The 20,337-nt window shown below is 41.6% G+C and overlaps 1 protein-coding gene across 1 annotated transcript in view; it reads right to left on the bottom strand.

Annotated features, from left to right (window-relative positions):
* Nucleotides 1-20,337, bottom strand: part of EPHA10 (EPH receptor A10) — an 861,867-nt gene that overhangs the window by 438,103 nt on the left and 403,427 nt on the right. The window contains exon 4 of the mRNA XM_089688795.1: nucleotides 1,223-1,378. Coding sequence (XP_089544921.1) covers nucleotides 1,223-1,378 — 156 coding nt within the window. The remainder of the gene's footprint in view (nucleotides 1-1,222; nucleotides 1,379-20,337) is intronic.

The following is a 20,337-nucleotide window of genomic DNA, read 5'->3' as shown; positions in this document are numbered from 1 at the left end:
GCAGCTGCAGACAATTGTCTGAAGCCAGCTGATCAAGAAACATTTTCCAACAGTCCCATTTAACTGAAGGTGAGCTAAAAAGGACATAAATGGATCAAAATTCGGCCATTCCCTTTTAAACCAGAGGAAATTGGATCCATCTATGGGCAGATGAAATCTTTGGATTTAGAGTGCATAGCAGCAAAGCTTATTGATTCCCTATCTCCCAGCTGTCCATCTCTTCATAGAGTTCTTGACTTCCAGACCTTCAAAATTAACCTGTTGCTTTGCCCATGTTGAGCACAGCAACAGGTTCACTTAATTGCTACTCTCCCCAACAACACAAACTGACATTCCCTTCCCCAATGCTCAATTAGCCATGAAAAGATGTGTGTAAGCCCATGACTTGGAATTTACATAGGGCGAAGGATTATTTCAATCCCTCATGTGACGACTCTAGGTAGAATAATGCCAATCACAAAACACAAGCTTTGGCATGTGGGAGGAAGGGGAATTAGTCACATATCCTCCACCACCAAAGGTACCAGATATTTTTCTTTGCTCCTGGACTAACCAGATGGATTAGCACTGGAGAAAAGAGCAGGTAAGTGCAATAAACTGTTAAAGCTGGGCATTAAATCAACCTCAAAAGGAAAGTCTAGGTTTACTATTAAGCAGAGTTTTCTTTCAGTAAAACTGGCATGATTTTGAAATAATACAGACACATTTTCAGTGGACAGATTAAGGCTGACCAAAAATATCACACTTTTTTTGTAAGAAGAGGCTTTGAGGTCTACAAATGACCCATTCTCTGTGTTATTTGTGTTATCCATTTAATTGTTATATGCAATGCAGAATTAAATATTAAAGTCACAGCAGATCTCCACTTTTAAAATGCTAGTTGAGTCATTGTCATTCAGTTCCTCTGGCTTTAATACTTTCTGAGTTATTGGCCAAGATCAAAGACAGAGATCAGAATATAAGATCTTTGTCCAAATCAATTATTACTTTTCATGCATTCTGAGTCATAGATCAAAACCTGTGTAATCAGATTATCTGATCTACATACTTACTATTGGATCACCATGAAAGCCAGGCTACTTGCATTTTCAGAAGGAGATGAGCAAGAAAAAAATACATATTGCCTTTGATATAAGTATCCTTTAATCAACAATTCGGGGCAATAATTTGAATGGGTTTATTAAATGTTACACTTTGTGTAAAGGAATCTATGATTACTCACGTGTACACAAAGTGGAAGGCGAGTCCAGAGGAGATCTGTAGAAGTTCCTCTGACAGGTACACACTGTAGATGCTTCTTGATTGGTGTAGCTGTGTTGAGGACATGGAACACAGGTCTGCAGTCGGCTGGACATCTTGTAAAAACCAGGAGGACAAGCTGTTGTAATGAAAAGATAAATAAGTATTCACAAATGTAAACCAATACAGAACACAAAAATATCTGTTAACTATTAACTGTTTTATCAGCAAACAATAGAACAAAAATTATCCCTTTTATCAATTGCATGAACATAAAAGTAGAGTCCTACACCTTCTGCTCTCACGGAAGTTGTCAAGATCCTCAATGACCATTTCCTACTGGAATACATGTTTGTGAAACCCCACCTAACAGCCTCTAAATTCTACACCCAATGGGCCCTTGGATTAGTGACCAGGGATGTTTACTTCTAACATAACTTCCTCTTATTCCTTAATATAGGACCTGTCTACCCACCCATCGAGACTTGTGGTGGCTTTCTAGCTTACTGTTGACATCACACCACTTCCTACCCCCTCTCTTTCTCTTTGTCATTGCCACCTTCAAGAATGTTTACAAACATAGTTTGTCTGTTTATTATACTGAAGAAGAAAAAAGAAGGAGGGAAACACCACCATCCTTCAAAAATTGGGGACTTTTGAGGCACATCATCTAAAATCAATAATGTATTGATATAAATAAGCACCACAGATATTGTAACATTTACATTCCTATCCAATAACAAAATATTCACATAAAAAAGGGAAAGGTTTTACAATCAAGAAGAATATTATATTGCTTCAGAGATGGTTCAAACATTTAGGCTCGACGCATCTCATAGACTTGATCCACTTCTTCAGGAGCCATCACAATGTATATATTCATGAATAATGATCTAAACAAAACATATAAACTTTAATTACAAGTCTTCATGCCGGTATAATAGGATAGTACATCAAGGGCACTTTATGGGAAGGGGGGAATGAGAGGGCCAGCTCAGAGGAAACAAAACCACTCCCAGGGGGAAAAGTGGCAGTGAAGAAATGGCAAACCCAGATACTCCTGTGCTTAGGGATGGACTCAGTATAGTTAGGACCACATCACGAAATTCTTCGGATATGCACACCTTGCTGCTCTCAAAAGACGGGGGAAGTCCAAATATACTGAATAGAGAAAAACAAACAGGGGGCGCACCAGCCTAGTGCATTACCTTAAAAAATATGTTTATTATCTGAGGATGAGGCAAGTCCTCGAAACGCATCATCAAGGACACATTGTGGGAAAGGGGAAGGGGAGGGACAGCTCAGAGGGAACAAAACCACTCACAGGGGGAAAAGAGGTAGTGTCATATCCAGCCAAGCTGACACCATATGATTTATCTCTATGAAAGGTATCCACCATATCCATTAGATTTCTTAGCACAAAGCAATGACCAACACAGTGACATAAATCTTTTTTGTGGACATAACCTTTTTATCACCTCCCCCATAGGAAGGAATATTAACAGAAAAGGTAACCCAATAGGCAATTTATCTTGGGGTAATAACCCGCCAAAGCGACTTAATTCTAAAGATATTTATATTCCTTTATATTTTGTAGATGGTGAGGATGGAACCCCAGAGGACCAACATTTACTGTACATATATTTAAAATTGCATCTTTGCATGGGCATACTCCTATTAACAAGTATAACAAACCAAAAATCTCTAAATCATATGTCCTATCCATAACCCACTTTGGGAAAAATCTAAAGGAATATAAATATATAATATAAATATCTCTAGAATCAAGTCATTTTGGCAGGTATTACCCCAAGGTAAAGTCAGGGCCATCTTTAATGCGGGGCAAAAGGGGCAGCTGCCCTGGGCCCAGTTTTTGATGTGGGGCCCAGAGCAGCTGTCCCTTGAGCTCATGCTAATCAGTGCATCAATTTTGCCCTCCAGGTACCTGCCGGTACCCGGCACAAGTTTAGTGTCCCACAACGTCCCCTCCCTATTAATGGCTCCGCCCCTCCTAGACTGACTCCACCCCCCCAGCTCAGGCTCAGTGCAATGAGTCTCTTCCCCGGAGACGTGCTGCATCCCTGCCCCTCCCGGGCTCCTCTGTGGATGGCTGCCGGGTGACTCCACTCTGCCAGGTGAGTGGTGTGTGTCCCTCTGTTACAATGTGTTCAACCCTGAGCCTGGCTCCCCCTCCCCCGCCTCTTACAACTTTGCTGCAGAACGTCTTGCAGCGGGAGGACGAGGCTGCTGAGTATTGTAGTTTGTGACAGGGAATGACAGCTGTGGGGTTCACCTCCATCCCCTCCTCTGCATTTCCCAGCCATTGCTCCATACCAGAATATGGAAGAGAAGAGGCGCTTGTGAAGCCTGGCAACCAGACTGACCGACCTCTACCTCTCCACCCAAAAGAATAACCCCCTCCCCACCTCTCCACTCTAAACAATAACCCCCACCTCTCCACGCTAAACAATAACCCCATTGCCCTCCTCTCCTCCCTCAATAACCCCCTCACCCACCTCAACACGCTAAACAATAACTACCTCTCCACCCTAAACAATACCCCCTTTCTGGCTCTCCATCCTTAACAATAACCCCCTGCTCACTTCTCCACCCTTAACAATAACCCCCTCCCCACCTCTCCACCCTAAACCATAACCCCCTCCCCCACCTCTCCACCCTAAAGAATAAGCCTCTCCCCATCTCTTCACCCTAAACAATAACCCCCTTCCCCACCTCTCCACCCTAAAGAATAAGCCTCTCCCCATCTCTTCACCCTAAACAATAACCCCCTCCCCCACCTCTCCAACCTAAATAACAACCCCCTCTCCTACCTCTAAACCTTAAAGAATAATTCTCTCCCCACCTCTCCACCTTAAACAATAACCCCCTCCACACCTCTCCACCTTAAACAATAACTCCCTCTCCCACCTCCCCACCCTAAACAATAACCCTCTCCCCCACCTCTCCACCCTAAATAACAACCCCCTCTCCTACCTCTCCACCTTAAAGAATAACCTTCTCCCCACCTCTCCACCTTAAACAATATCCCCCTCCCCCACCTCCCCATCTTAAATAATAACCTCCTCCCCACCTCCACCCTAAACAATAACCCCCTCCACACCTCTCCACCCTAAACAATAATTCCCTCTCCCACCTCCTCACCCTAAACAATAACCTCATCTCCCACCTCTCTACCCTAAATAATAACCCCCTCCCCACCTCTCCACACTAAACAATAACCCCCTTACCACCCTAAACAATAACCCCTCTCCACCCTAAACAATAACCCCTCCGCACCTCTCCACCCTAAACAATACCCCCCCTCCCCTCCCTCAATAACTCCCTCACCCACCTCACCACCATAAACAATAACTCCCTCTCCCACCTCTCCACCCTAAACAATAACACCCTCCCCCACTTCTCCACCCTAAACAATAACCCCCCACCTTATGGGATCATGTGTTATGATGGGGGTAGTATAGTGGAGGGATTCCTGTGTACTGATGTGGGATGGGGGTTGTGTGTAATAATGGGGGTAGTATGGGGGAAGGGCTCTTGTGTAATGATGGGAAAGGATGGGGGAGGGATCCTGTGTAATGGTGGGGGAGGGTGATCTCTGTAATAATGGGGGCAGTATGGGGGAGGGGGGTTCTGTGTAATGATGGGCGTAGTGTGAGGGAGAGGGTCCTGTGTAATGATGGGGGTGGGAAAGTGCATGGGGGGGGCAAGAAAATGTTTGCGCAGGGTCCAAACAATATTAAAGACGGCCCTGGGTAAAGTACCTATTGGGTTACCTTTGTTGTTAATATTCCTTCCTATGGGGAGGTGATAACAGGGTTATATCCACAAAAAGGATTTATGTCACTGTGTTAGTCATTGCTTTGTGCTAAGAAATCTAATGTATATGGTGGATACCTTTTAATAGAGATAAATCATATTGTGTCAGCGTGGCTGGGCGTGACACTGCCTCTTTTCCCCCTGGAAGTGGTTTTGTTCCCTCTGGGCTGTCCCTCCCCTTCCCATAACGTGTCCTTGATGTAGTATCCTATTATACCGGGATGAAGAATTGTAATTGATGTTTTGTTCAGATCGTTATTTATGAATATATATATTGTGATGGCTCCTGAAGGAGTGGATCAAATCAATGACACGCATCGAGCCTAAATAATTGAACCATCTCTGAAGCAAAATGATATTCTTCTTAATTGTAAAACATTTCCCCTTTTTTATGTGAATATATTGTTATTAGAAGGGAATGTAAATTATTATTATTATTATTATTATTATACAGGATTTGTATAGCACCAAGAGTTTGCACAGCGCTTTACTAAATTAAGGTACACATTACAGTTACAATACAATTAAGAGGGCCTTGCTTGTTAGAGCTTATTGTTACAATATATGTGGTGCTCATTGATATAAATACATTATTGTTTTAGATGATGTGCCTCAAAAGCCCCAAATTTTTGAGGGATGGTGGTGTTTCCCTCCCTCTTTTTTTCTTTTTCAGTATAATGAAAACTAGGGATGCTGCACTTTTGCATTTTATCCATACAAGATTACACAAACCAGGTGAAAGACACCTTTTATTGTTTTTTTACTTTATGGGTTTAAACCTTTTTTTTTTCTTTTTTCTTTGAAACATGATTAAACACCCTTAGCATTATTATTACATCATTTTTCATCTCTTCATCAAACCTGTTATTCCCTATACAATTTAAAACTAAGGTATTGGAGATTTTTTTTTTATCTCCACCATGGCAGACTTCTGTGGCACAGCATGGACAGGCATGATGTCTAAAGCTAAAGATACCTATCAGACCATAAAACTACCAGATATACAGTTAAACAAATCTCTAGGTAGACTGAGGAAATTGTTAATGAAGAAAGTTAGGTTCTGTTGGCATGTACAATATTTTGAGAGGTACATTCAAGAAAACGTATGCTCTATTGGTCTTAGAGTACAGATTTTTCCCAACATCTCCTCTATTTCTCATTCTCTTAAGCAAGAATGGGAAGATATACTAACAAATTGTTGAATAGAGATGATGCCGTTCTTAATTAGATATTACACCAAAGAAATAGAGGAATTAAATAAATAAATCAAGGACATTTTTGATCAACCCAATAATGGTCTTACAGGGCAAACTTGGGTAACAAAAGAAAAGGAATTGAAAGAACAAATTGAAAGAATAACAGGTGACATCATTGATACCAAAGAAGGTAAATTCATTAAGGACTCTTCTGCATTTTATGAAGGTGTGGCTTATAAATGGAAAGAGAATGGTCCCACTAATAAAGTTATTAGGGGTACTCATATTCCCAGAGTTAAGTATCAGACTGATACAGAAACAGAATCTGACTGTTCTTTGTCCTCTCTCCCCTAGAGACAAAGCAATTTTGATATGCACATTCTATTCTGCAATTCAATCTACAGATCAGAGACATATGATCCATAATGGAGTTGGGCATAACACTGGTGTAAGTGGTGGTGGGTCTCGGAAACGTTCTTTTTTGCCAAATCATACTCCATATGGAGACACACAGTCCTAACAAAAATTTCAAAGGGCCAATGTAAGTTCAGATTCACGCACTCCTGACAATACACTTTCACAGAATACCTAAAAAAGCTTAATGCATAAGAGCAATCTTGGAAGTACCTCTGGGGGGTACAGAACACTGTAACCCTGGGAACAATTTAGGTGCTGTGCCTAAATAGACGGTCAACCACTTACAGTTGTGGCCAAAATTATTCAACCCCCACTGAAATTGAGTGTTTTGGCCAGTTTGACATTGCTTTTGATCATTCAGTCATCTTGCTTACATTTACATTAAAGAGGCACTTGTAGGTCAGACAAATATAACATAACAGTTATAATGAAATAACCACAAATGTCTTTTCTGTGCTCACAGCATTATCAGTTTTATTCAACCCCCAAGTGACATTCAATCTTAGTACTTAGTACAGCATCCTTTTACAGTTATAACAGCTTTTAAACGTGAAGCATAGCTTGACACAAGTGTCTTGCAGCGATCTACGGGTATCTTCGCCCATTCTTCATGGGCAAAGGCCTCCAGTTCAGTCACATTCTTAGGCTTGCGCACTGCAACTGCTTTCTTTAAGTCCCACCAGAGGTTCTCAATCGGATTTAAGTCTGGTGACTGCGATGGCCACTCCAAAATGTTCCAGCCTTTCCTCTGCAACCATGCTCTAGTGGACTTGGAGGTATGCTTGGGATCATTGTCCTGTTGAAAGGTCCAACGTCTCCCAAGCCTCAGGTGTGTGACGGACTGCATCACGTTTCCATCCAATATCTCCTGGTACTGAAGAGAATTCATGGTACCTTGCACACGCTGAAGCTTCCCTGTACCTGCAGAAGCAAAACAGCCCCAAAGCATGATTGACCCTCCACCATGCTTCACAGTAGGCAAGGTGTTCTTTTCATCATAGGCCTTGTTCTTCCTCCTCCAAACATAGCGTTGATCCATGGGCCCAAACAGTTCTAATTTTGTTTCATCAGTCCACAGAACACTATCCCACAACTTTTGTGGTTTGTCCACATGGCTTTTGGCATACTGCAGTCGACTCTTCTTATTCTTTGGAGACAGCAAGGGGGTACGCCTGGGAGTTCTGGCACGGAGGCCTTCATTACGCAGTGTGCGTCTTATTGTCTGGGCTGAAACTTCTGTACCCACATCTGACAAATCTTTTCTCAGTTCCTCAGCAGTCACACGGGGACTTCTCTCCACTCTACGCTTCAGGTAGCGCACAGCAGTCGAAGTCAGCATCTTCTTTCTGCCACGACCAGGTAGCGTTTCAACAGTGCCCTTTGCCTTGAATTTGCGAATGATGCTTCCTAAGGTGTCTCTTGGTATGTTTAACATCTTTGCAATCTTCTTATAGCCATTGCCCTTCCTGTGAAGAGAAATCACCTCTTCTCTTGTCTTCCTGGACCATTCTCTTGCCTTCACCATGTTTGTAACCACACCAGTAAATGTCTAGAAGGAGCTGAGTATCACAGTCATTTTAAAGCTGCCTAATTGGTGCTTATTATGCTTGATTGCTGCTCGGTGACATCCACAGGTGTTTTCAATACCTGATGGAAAGCACCTGTATGAACCTCTGTTCTTCAGAGTGGTAGTCTTTAAGGGGTTGAATAATTGTGGCAATGAAGAAACCACATAAGAACCATTTACTACTGTATTACATAAACAATTGATGTCATTTTAGTTGCATTTGGGTAGTTACAACGTCCTTGTAGGATTTGATTCTGAATACAATTCCAAATGTACACTATAGTCCCTAAACCCCTTTACAGCATTGGGGGTTGAATAATTTTGGCCACAACTGTAGATCCTATTTTTTTTATCGCAGACTCCTGGGGCCACCCCTTGATCAATATGTAGTCAAAGAGAACCCAGATCAAGAAGTCTAAGAGTTATTAATCTTTCTTCCAGATGATGAGGAACGAGTCTTAATTATGGGGTTGAATTTTTGCCCAGATCAACCTGTAGATACTTTTATAGAAGTTAAAGACATACAGTATATCTTGTTGCTAGAAAACTAACATTTAAATATCTATATGATAAAGACAGGACTCGTAAGAACAAGAATCAAATTGAAATTGACCAATATAAGAACTACACTGTGGCCGATTTTAGGGCCTTGCGAGATTTAATACAATTACTTAATGAAAATTAAAACAATGGTCAGGGGGAAGTAGAGGAGAACAATTTGGGATTATCTCAGATCAGTTAAAAATCCACTGAGGAATACACAGAACAGTTTAGGCCTAAATCACACAAATTTCCACTCTTAAATATTCTCCCTGCATCTGGGCATTTGTTACTTAAACAGGCAAGGCCATTGACACTCTGGACCCCACATGCATGGGAGAGACCAATTTAACTAAAGGACAATTAGAAGCCCTCAAGCAAAATTCTATAATCATCATAAAGTCGGACAATAAAGGTGGAAATATAGTTGTAATGGACCAAGGCCACTATGATTTGATGTGCAAAGCTCTTCTACAAAATAGAAACTGGTATAGATCAGTCCCTGAAGATACTTTCAAAATTTTAAAAGTTATTGGTGCAGGCATATAATGATGGAATAATTGACAAAAACAAGTATGAATACCTTACAGTGAAGTACCCTAAAGTGTTTGTTTTCTATGCTCTACCAAAAATTCACAAAAATTCAGTGGATCCCCCGGGACATCCTATCATCTCTGGCATTGGAGCCTATTCAGAACCAGCGAGTCGCTTTATTTACTTTTTTCTCCTCCCCCATGTTATGAGGTTGTCATCCTATAATAAGGACACTCCAGATCTTTTACAAACACTAGAGGACATTGTAGCCCCTAGAGAAGCATGTTTAGTTGCCATTGATGTGGAGGCATTGTACCCCAGTATACCGCACACTCAAGGTTTAGAGATAATTGGATCGTTCCATTCCGAAATGGATTTGACACAACGTCCCTTGAAAAAATTTATTCTGAACTTGTTAGATCATATTCTCCATAGTAACGTATTCATGTATGCTGGCTCCCACTTCCTCCAGGTGCAGGGCGTTGTGACGGAAACATGTTGTGCCCCCTCGTATGCAAACCTGTACCTGGGGAGGGGGGAGAATTAGCTATTTGCCAGGGAGAACTTGTTGATGTACCTGTGCCACATTCTTTTGTGGCACAGGTACATCAATTATATCCTCATGGTATGGACCAGCCCTATTCCCTTATTACATTAGTTCCTAGCAGGTTTAAACAATAAAAGTTTTACCCTTTACTTTACCCATTCAATTGCAATAAATATTACCATCCTTGATTTGAATATTACAAGGAGGAGGATGGCAAACTACCTACATCCCTTCGTAGGAAAGCAACGGCAGGAAACACTATTTTGAGGGCAAACAGTGCCCATCCTAAGGAACTAGTTAAAATAATTCCTTATGGGCAGTATCTCCATATTAAATGTGATTGTTCTAATGTACAGGATTGTGAAAGGGAAGCTTGAGCCTTGAGAGATTGTTTACTCTCAAGAGGTTATAGCAAAAAAAGCATATCAGAAGGCATGTGGGCGCTTGCAGTCTGAGTTGCTGCTTCCATTGAGTAGACAGCCTGTAAAGCAGCTGATGATTACTGTCAAGTTTATTCCTACCTATACTTGTCATCATCATCAAACCAGGGATACACTGTCCAAATTCTGGTGTCTGATTATACAGATGAGATTGTGGGAACATATGTAAAGCCTTATCAGGAGATAGTATATAGGCATACTACATCATTAAGGATAATTAAGTGCATAGTTCTGTTGCTGTCTCCCCTGAAGACATTGGACACCCATGGGGAACTTTTAGATGTGGTAAATGTCCAGAATGTCAATTCATCAGGGAGTGTACCCTGATGGTACGTGGTTTCAACCACATTTCCATGCAAACTGCACCACGGTGAGGGTTGTATAGTTAACTACCTGCACTTGTGCATTCTATGTGGGCAAAACTAAGCAGCCTTTTCATAAATGTATACATGATCATGTTTACTATATGCCTAAGATTAATACTCTGATTGGCCGTCATATAGGTCTCTCACACAATTAGGATGTTACTGCTATGCAATTTATGACTCTGGATAGAGTGAGGGAAGATCCTAAATAAGGAGACTTTGATAGGAGAGTGCTTAAACAGGAGTCCAGGTGGATACATCTGCTTAAAGCCATAGTACCACCTGGCCTCAAAGCTGTGATCAGTTTTGCATCATTTCTGTAATAATTTGTAATTTATTTTACTTTATTGATGTATTGATATATTGATATAGGGTATGTATGTTTGTATCTTGTATCTGTATTTGTCAGATGAGGTTATCCATATGTATATATTATGTCTGTGGAGGCTAGGTTTGGGTGATCTTTGTATTTCTCATTTTTTCTAGGTGTTGAATCTTTTATATTTTGTTTGTGTTTGGGTGTAGTTTAATATTAATACAATTTCTTTTTTTTTTCACCCGAAAGGATATGGACCTGGATGCATTGGGGGTGGTCCTGGGCTGCCCCCCCAAACCCCTTCTTGGGTAGTAGGGTGCTGCCTTCCCTATTGGATGAATTGGCGGTGTTGTATGCATTTAGACTTGTATGCATGCCTCTGGCGCCCAGGGGTCATTCTGATGGATTCCCATTCTCCAATTATTGGCCATTTGCTGCTTTTGGTGTGAATTTGGTTTGCGTGGTGCGTCGCGTGTGCGTCTCCGCCTGCCATTTTGTCGGTGGGTTGGGTGACTCTGAGCATGTGCGGTGCGTGTGCGTGATCCCGTTCTGGGATGGAGGTTACACCCGGCCATGCTGCATTGTTTGGATGATACTACAATTGAATCTGACCATGTTGCACTACTTTTACTTTACTTATAACTAGGTTGGAATTCTATGGAGTACATTCAAGCTCACTGGAGCTGACGGGAGCCTTGCTTGTTCTTAAAAAGGTATGTTGGTAACACACTTTGTGTCATGCTTGAAAATAGAGAAAGGATAGTAACTTTAATATGATAATGGGATTATATTTATCTTTGATACTGTTTTTGCAGGATATTTCAGTCCTATCCAAGATTTTTCCTGATAGCTGTTTATGAATCTTTACTGTATGCTCTGTAGTTGGACTTTTGTACTCTTCCCAAGGTGGGTTATGGATAGGACATATGATTTAGAGAGATGACAACTTTTGATAGAATAGTTTACTTGAGCTTATAATCTTTTTGTTTGTTATACTTAATAGGAGTATGCCCCGTGTGAAGATGCAGTTTTTAAATATATGAAAATGTCGGTCCTCTGGGGTTCCATCCTTATCATCAACAAAATCTAAAGGAATATAAATATCTCTAGAATTAAGTCACTTTGGCAAGGTAAATTGCCTGTTGGGTTACCTTTGTTGCTAATATTCCTTCCTATGGGAGAGATGATAACAGGTTATGTCCGCAAAAAGGATTTACTTCACTGTGTTGGTCATTGCTTTGTGCTAAGAAATCTAATGGTGGATACCTTTTTATAGAGATAAATCATATGGTGTCAGCGTGGCTGGGTGTTACACTGCCTCTTCCCCCTGGGAGTGGTTTTGTTCCCTCTGAGCTGGCCCTCTCATTCCTCCCTTCCCATAACGTGCCCTTGATGTTCTATCCTATCATACCAGGATGAAGACTTATAATTAATGTTTATATGTTTTGTTCAGATCGTTATTTATGAATATATACACTGTGATGGCTCCTGAAAAAGTGGATCAAATCCATGAAACACGTTGAGCCTACATGATTGAACCATTTCTGAAGAAATATGATATTCTCCTTGATTGTAAAACCTTTCCCTTTTTTATGTGAATATATTTTTATTAGATGGGAATGTAAATGTTACAATATATGTGGTGCTTACTGATATAAATAAATTATTGATTTTAGATGATGTGCCTCAAAAGTCCCCAATTTTTGAGGGATGGTAGTGTTTCCCTCCCTCTTTTTTTCTTTTTCAGTATAATGAAAACTAGGGATGCGGCACTTTTCCATTTTATCCATATGAGTTTTGTATGTTTATTGATATGACTAAATACCCTGCTCTCACTGAGTTAACTTCTGTTCTCTCCTTCCTGACTCTTGTGCCTACCCTGTGCCTAGTCCTATTGAATATGACACAGCCTCTATTAGTTCATCCCCTTTTTCTGACCTTTCAGGCTTTCTTTTTCTTGCACTAGAAATTCTTTTGAAATTGGCTGTATTTTATGACAAACAGCTTCATTTGATAATGTTCTATTATATCATTTGTTTTTATACTCTTCTATGATTTAATAAAATACCTATGGTTGAAAAAAAGTAAGTATTTTGTTACCAAATTCCAATGTTTGGATGATTTGGGTTCATAGAATCTTTTGTACATAAAAATAAAATTTGGCAATCATTTACACAGTTTTTCAGCCTACTGGCAAACGTTGTGTTATGAACTAGTTACAGGAAAGTGAAAATACACTGCTTTGAACTGTTTTATTGGTTGCAACTCTTATGCTTTGATTCCAGCCTCCTTTTCTGATGATGCCTATTTAGTGGAAACAAGTCAGATGGAGCTGTTTTATGACATCATCATGCACACCGGCGGGTCCTGTGTGAGTACGTTGAATTGTAGATTATGCATGTTTCTCTCTCTCTCTGGCTAATTTTGGCTAACTGTATTTGAATTCACAATTTTCTTCACTGGTCTGGAGCTAGCAAATGCATATCATGTTTCACATGCTCCATCCAGTCTATAGCCTAGGCACTTTTTGCAGGATTAAACCCGTTTTCTAATTGTAATGATTCATTGGTGGTAAAATGGTTTACTGCTATGCATGGCCACAGTACAGCTGCAAGTCACACGGTGCATTAATACTGTAATCTTCATAGAGGTAATATCAAGTGCACGACAGGCAGAATATGAAAAAACGAGCTCTATGTTAGTAGTTTTGGAATCATTGCAAACATAACTAGAACCTTCAGGGCTCCAGTGCAAAAAACTATTAAGAGCTCCCATGGGCCTTCCCACTGATCTCTGGGCCCTTTACTCCTGTTGCAGGGTATTTTATTACAGTCTAGCAGTGGAACCCTTTCACATGCTCTACAGCTGGACCCTTCTTACCATCTTGGGGCTCCCATGGTGGCAGAACAACAGGGTCCAGTCACGAGCTTTGCGACCTTGGTAGCTCCACCAATGGAGTCAGTAGTGTTTTGTTTTTGTTTTTTTCACTATTCAATTTTATTATTTTTTGGGGAGGAATCCAGCAGCAGAGGCAGTGCTGTCAATCCAGAAATCAGTAGGCAGAACATGGTGTGAATCAGCAGTGAAAATGCAGACAGTCATGGCCCATCCCACTGTAATGGAAGCAGTCAAAGCATTTGTCTACAGTGACAATGCTGCTTTGGATTTACGGGCAGGGCAGCAGCATTGGCATGAAGTAGATTTCATTGGCAACAGGTATTTGTTAACTGTTTCAGAGGGGGTTAGGATGCACCTAAAATAAAGTGCTCCAGCACCTAATTTTCAATGGGATGCCATAGTTATACTTTAATTCATTTCATTGTGATATGTCTAATGACATCATTGCATCGTTCCAAATGTTGTTACCAATCCTGTGGAGCCTGAAATCCATATCAGATGAGGAGCAGTGTAAAAACCATTCTATTTCTGTGTTGATAAAAAAGTAATGTCCTATTCATATCCACACCAAACCCAATGTTATATCAGTAGTCTCCACAAAGTATGGTTTCATTACCCACAGCTAGATTAGAGGGTAGCATCAGCTGTAAATACAAACAAGATTTATTGCCACTGTCTACATCACTTTAATCCAAAAAGTCTGCCAATTTACACAGCTATCACAAAAGACCAAAAAGGCTTGGATAAAGTGTTTATTTTAAGCACCAAAGCACATTTATTTGGTGGGAGTAAAAATAATGGCTATGCATACAGCAGGAAGAGTGAAAACAAATCATGAATTAGAGAGACATGCAACAGGTGTGCAGCCACTATCTATATTTCTCAGGTTAAAAGCAATTTTCATTGTACTGCTGTAAACTATTCCCTGCATTCCTGAGCTTCTGCAAAAGTCTACATCATTCCAGTAATAGTCATATATATTGAAATCATATATCCACAGGGAACACACTTGTCAGCTAAGAAAAAATTCTATAGTCTATTTGTCAGAAGGGTATTTACACAAAGGACACATCTGCTTTCATCTACTACAAAGTAAATAAATGAAAGAAGAACACTCTAACATGTAGGGGATCCATGAAACCAGCTCATTCTTAAAGAGACAATAAACTCTGGTGTAAAAAAAAATCTATTTAAATGTATATTTTAATTAAAAAAGGAATTTGTATTGCTCTTAGACTCCTACAAAGCTCTAAATTTCTTTTTTGCTGCTGTGATCTGACCTCCTGTTAGAGGGTGGCTATGTACGTTCTCCATAGCCCTGTTGTATGTAGGATCATAGCCACCCTCTCTTGCGCACCCTTCAGATAGACTATGGGATTTGCAATGTGCATAGAGCAGTGCACCGCTCTTTCCAAACAATTAGTGGTGGGGTGGGGTGGGGAACCGGAGACTCTGGAACTCACAGAGGACATTACAAAAAACACAGTAAGAAATGCTTTGGTAAAAAATTGATTGCAGGGCCGCTAAGTGGTAAATGTGCATAGATTATTTTTATAGAAAAACAATATTGTCGCTCTAAACTGCAATGAATAAAAGTGTACATATACAGGAGTTATAGTTCTAATTGTGGGGTTCTAAATTTGAGCTGTGTTTAAAGGTAAGCTGAAATGAGCTCATTCATAAATCAAACATTAATCCCTACATAGATCTTTGAATTCTCTATAGCATAATTACCTTTAATGTATGATCCTCAGTTGTCAGTTTGCTATTATTCAGGCATGTCAAAGACATTTCCTTTCCAATGTAACTCCAGATCAGACGGAGGTCATTGGCACCTGTCACTGAATGATGTCATAAGCATCTCAAACAGATATCATACTAATGCGATCAGCATAGGCCCAAAGGAACATTTGTGGAATGTACTAAATGCACACGATGTACTGTTGTATTTTTTGTTTCAGTATGCTTATGTAGCTCTAACCCTCATAGGAGCTGCTGGATTTGCCATAGTTCTTTCCTATACAGTGCAGAGGCAGCCAGGCACACAACAACAGTTCCACAATCAGCAGTCCAGGGGAAATCTTTTTTTTTTTTGCGGTTTATTGCTGTAAACTTGAACTGAATGAGAACAATGGAGAATGGGATACTTAAAAACACCTGAATACAAATGCAGGTTGAGGACACCTCTTTCTATAGTGGCAGCACAGTCAGTACATTAACTGTACATTATATCTTTTAACCAATACCTTAACAACGATGATATAACTAACTGACCTACTTTATTAGGCCTAGGGTCTTAGAAGACACCTGTATGCACCAACTGACTATATCTGCCAAAGTCCACTTAACAGGCCCTCAGCCTCGAGGACAATTTAAACTCAATACAGCCACATCACCCTGATTACCTTGCTGCCTTAAGTTGAATCAGGAGGGCACACTCATACCTCCGATGGGGCCCAATCCATTATTCTCCAAGTTATTTTACAGCCAACCTTCAAAAACGCTGGGACCTATGCCACAGAAATCTTATGCTTGGGTGGCCAAAGTGCCCTTTGTATGCCTTCCTGCAGGAGTAATAAAACCCCATACCCAGCCCAATGGCATTAAGGTGAACGCCATCCCCATGCAGGTACATTTAGGTATCTCTTTCCAACTCCAGATGGCGGATTGCCAGACCACCATTCCAAAGAAAAAATCTAGCAACTTCCCGATTAACCTTCATACACGCCTTGTTAATCCTGTCAACATACCGGGCTATGCACCAGCTGGACCTGGCCACCATGTCAGACCACATTAAAATGGTATTAGGGAAAAAAGACCTCAATCGTAAAAAATCTAATTTTATGTCCCTGATCAGGCCAAGCATGAATCGAGGCCCTAAGTCATTACCGCCCAACTAGAATGTCAGGCAGCCTGTCCAATCTGGCATAAAGGTGAACCTCTGGCAAAATCCGGGACCATAACGTGCCCAGGACCCCAATCCACCTCACCCGAACCGTGGCACACCATAATCCTGTTATCCCTTAGATCTGACCTCCAGCCTTTTGGCACCCCAGAAGACGTAGGTATGGCCAAGGATCCCCACCAAGCATTCCAATGTGTCTGAAAAACAAAACAGTATGAACATGCCAAGCAACACAAACTGCCCAATACTTAGAGACAATCTGTCCTGTCCATTCAAACAAAACATTGGCATTGTCGGTTGAAGTAATTTCTCTTTTTTTTTTTTATTTTAACTTAGGTGTGAAAGCAAACATAATAAACAGCACCATAGGAAGACTGGCAGCCTCCAATTAACCTAAATCGCGGGTAAGCACACATGTCGCGAAACTTTACTTGTATTATTCACAACTGTTACAATGAATGTGGCTGAACATACAAACGGAAACGCTGCATTTCCCATCACCCGTGTGACGAATAGGCAGCTGCTATAAAACCTGCGGACAGCAAGCACTTTTTAAAGACAGAGCTGAAGTGAAATTTGAACAGCGCCAAACTATCCACATGCTTCAAAAAAGAGCCTAGATCAATGGACCAGAGCACAAAGCACTCCTGTACTGCTCGTACCGGACACGCTGCCTACCTAGGAACCTGACCTAACTCAACCTTACCCCTGTGCCCCATTTGGTCCGTTTTGGATTTTTTGATCCACAAGTGCATCTTATCCCCAACCACAACCATATAACTGTCAACCAGACCCCCACCACCCACCTTCGTAGCACACACCAGTTCCCCAATGCGCAGGGCGCCAAAGAAAGCAAGGACAAATGTAGTGTGAAAAAGCACAACCTCATAAGAAGAGGAGCAAATACTAGAACCTTGCTCCAGGAGACACCAGAGCATTTCAAAAGACACAGGCCGTCGCATATCCAGGGACCAAGAACTGTTTTGTAACATTCGTAAACCTCAACATATTAAAGAGATATGCCATGCCAGCCAATTTGCAGTTCAGAACAGACACGTCCTCCTCGTAGTTCTTACCAATAAGATAAAGCAGGATGAAGAGGCAATTGTCATATCGAACACAACCTTCCATTGAACTCACCAACGCATGCCATTTCTGCCACACCTCCTCGTACGTAGACCACGTGGAAGGGCAAACAGAGCTCTAAATCAAACTTGCTGCAAAAGCAATGCAATGTCCCATAATTGGCAGGGGCAGGGGCTTCCATGTTGCTCCGCCTCTGGTGCCATCCACCAGAATTTCTCCCACTGAAAATGAGAACGCATCAGCAATGGAGTTATCAACTCCCCGGGACATGAGCATCAAAAATAAATGTATTCAAATGCAAGCACTGCAAACAGGGGCGGAATGACAACTCATGGGGCCCCCAGGCAATAGGGGATTATGGGGCCCCTGTGTCCTTGCCCACACTCAAAGTACACCCAAAAAAGCCTATTAAGGGTACCAGGAGCATTTCATAGGCCCCTTATTGACCCCGGGCCCTCGGGCAGTGCCCGAGTGCTCAAATGGTCAGTCCGCCCCTGACTGCAAAACGAAATACCTAAGAAGATGCACCACTGGAGGAGAGGAAGCTGTAATAGAGTGAATGGTGTGAACCACTCCCATGTTGTCACAGTTACATTTTACTCGCTTATTCCTGAATTCCTGGCCCCATAACTCAACAGCTAAAACATTGGGGAACAATTCCAGTAACACCAGGTTGCCCAACAACTTCAAAGCCCTCCATGACTCCAGCCCTTGCTGTCACAGTTAAATTTTACCCGCTTATTCCTGAATTCCTGGCCCCTTAACTCAACAGCTAAAACATTGGTGGACAATTCCAGTAACACCTATATGCCCAGCAACTTCAAAGCCTTCCACAACTCCAGTCCTTGCCCCACACTAAGGAACCCTAAGGAACCAGCTGCATCTGTGTACAATTCCAGATTGAGATTGGACACCGCTGCATCCATCCACAACGAACAGCCATTATGCTCACCCAGGAACATCCCCCAAACTAGCAAATCATCCCTATGTTCCTTGGTCAAATGAACATAATGATGTGGAAAAAAATGTTTTTTGCTTTTTTTTTTTCATTTTTTAAATTTTTTTTATTTGATTTCTCTTGTCTTCTTCCTGTTTTCCAATCACTCTATCATCACATATACATGCCTGATTCTTTTTTCACAGCCAATGATGCATATATATTTCCTTACTTCTCACATCCTCACTACCTCTGTGACCAAGCCACAGTGGGTGGGGCGAAACACATCAGAGGGCATGGTCAGAAAAGGCGGCTGAGGTCATTCCTCAACATTGGGCTCTTGGAGCTGGTTGAGCAGCGTCCATCCTATCACTTGTATTGGCTGACACTGGAATCGATCTGACTCATGCCCCCCTCTTCTCACTTGCTGGTGGGGTGATTCTTTTTCCTTCCATCTATAGCTTGGAGTGGTGCCATAAGGTATACTTTTCACTCTAATGATGTGGAGCTTTAGCTCTCGCAGTGCATGCAGCTAAACTCCTGCAAAAAATGACCCATGGGCATAATGCGGCGGGCAAAATTCAACTTTCCCAAAAGGGATTGCAGTGATCACAACTGAATCTTTTTGGCCCTCAACATAGCAGCAACCATCCCTCACAGATCATCCATTTTCTCCAGTGGCAGGCTGCGTTCCATCTTCAACATGTCAATGGCAATGCCCTGAAACCTCAACTCCATAGTAGGTCCCTCCGTCTTATCCTTTGCCAATGGCACGCCAAAACCCTCAAAGACATGTTGGATGGTGGATAACAAGATGGCACAGGTCCGTTCACCAGGTGGGCCAATGACCAAGCAGGACGGAGTCCAAGCCAGAAACCTCCCTGATCACCCACTCCATGAGCTAAAGGTTTCAAAAAGAGAATAGGAAATTCCACAGTCCATGGGTAAGCAATGGTCAACAAAGTATAGACCCTACCAGGTGATGTGGGTGCCTGCCCCGACCCCTGTAGCATACCTGAGAGCTGATCTCGAAGCCACTGAGGGCCATTCACCACCAAAGCCACTAGTATTTGAGCAATCAAGCTCTCTAGGTCACTCATAGCCTTCTCACTGCATAGGCCAGTAAAGGAGAAGCTCTTTTGTCACTGTCCCTGCTCCAGCTGACCACAAGGCAAAGTCACCACCCCTTATCACTCCCCTATGGTCACTTCCTCCTCCCCCTCTTTGCTCTCTCCAATCATAAATGGACCCTTAGCTTTTCAAATAAAATCAATGTTAACCCTTTCTTAAATTTCAACCTAACTGCAAACCTAGTTATGCCCCAGCCTTCCTTTTAGGCTGTACATGCCGCTCCAGGCATTTCTCTCTATGAAACAAGCTAAATACTAGCATATTCAGCTGACATATGCTGTACAAATGCCCTAAGAAAGGAATACCGATCCATTTTTATAAAAGCTATGTTAGAGTGACAACCCTAAGCATTAGTAAATACAAGAGCAGGACATTGACAATG

The sequence above is a fragment of the Staurois parvus genome, unplaced genomic scaffold (genome assembly GCF_062004578.1).
Source record: "Staurois parvus isolate SC_StPar_1 unplaced genomic scaffold, SC_StPar_1.0 ptg000454l, whole genome shotgun sequence".
NCBI lineage: Eukaryota > Metazoa > Chordata > Amphibia > Anura > Ranidae > Staurois > Staurois parvus.
The sequence above is the reverse complement of the archived record's forward strand: the minus strand, read 5'-3'. Positions and strand labels throughout refer to the sequence as shown.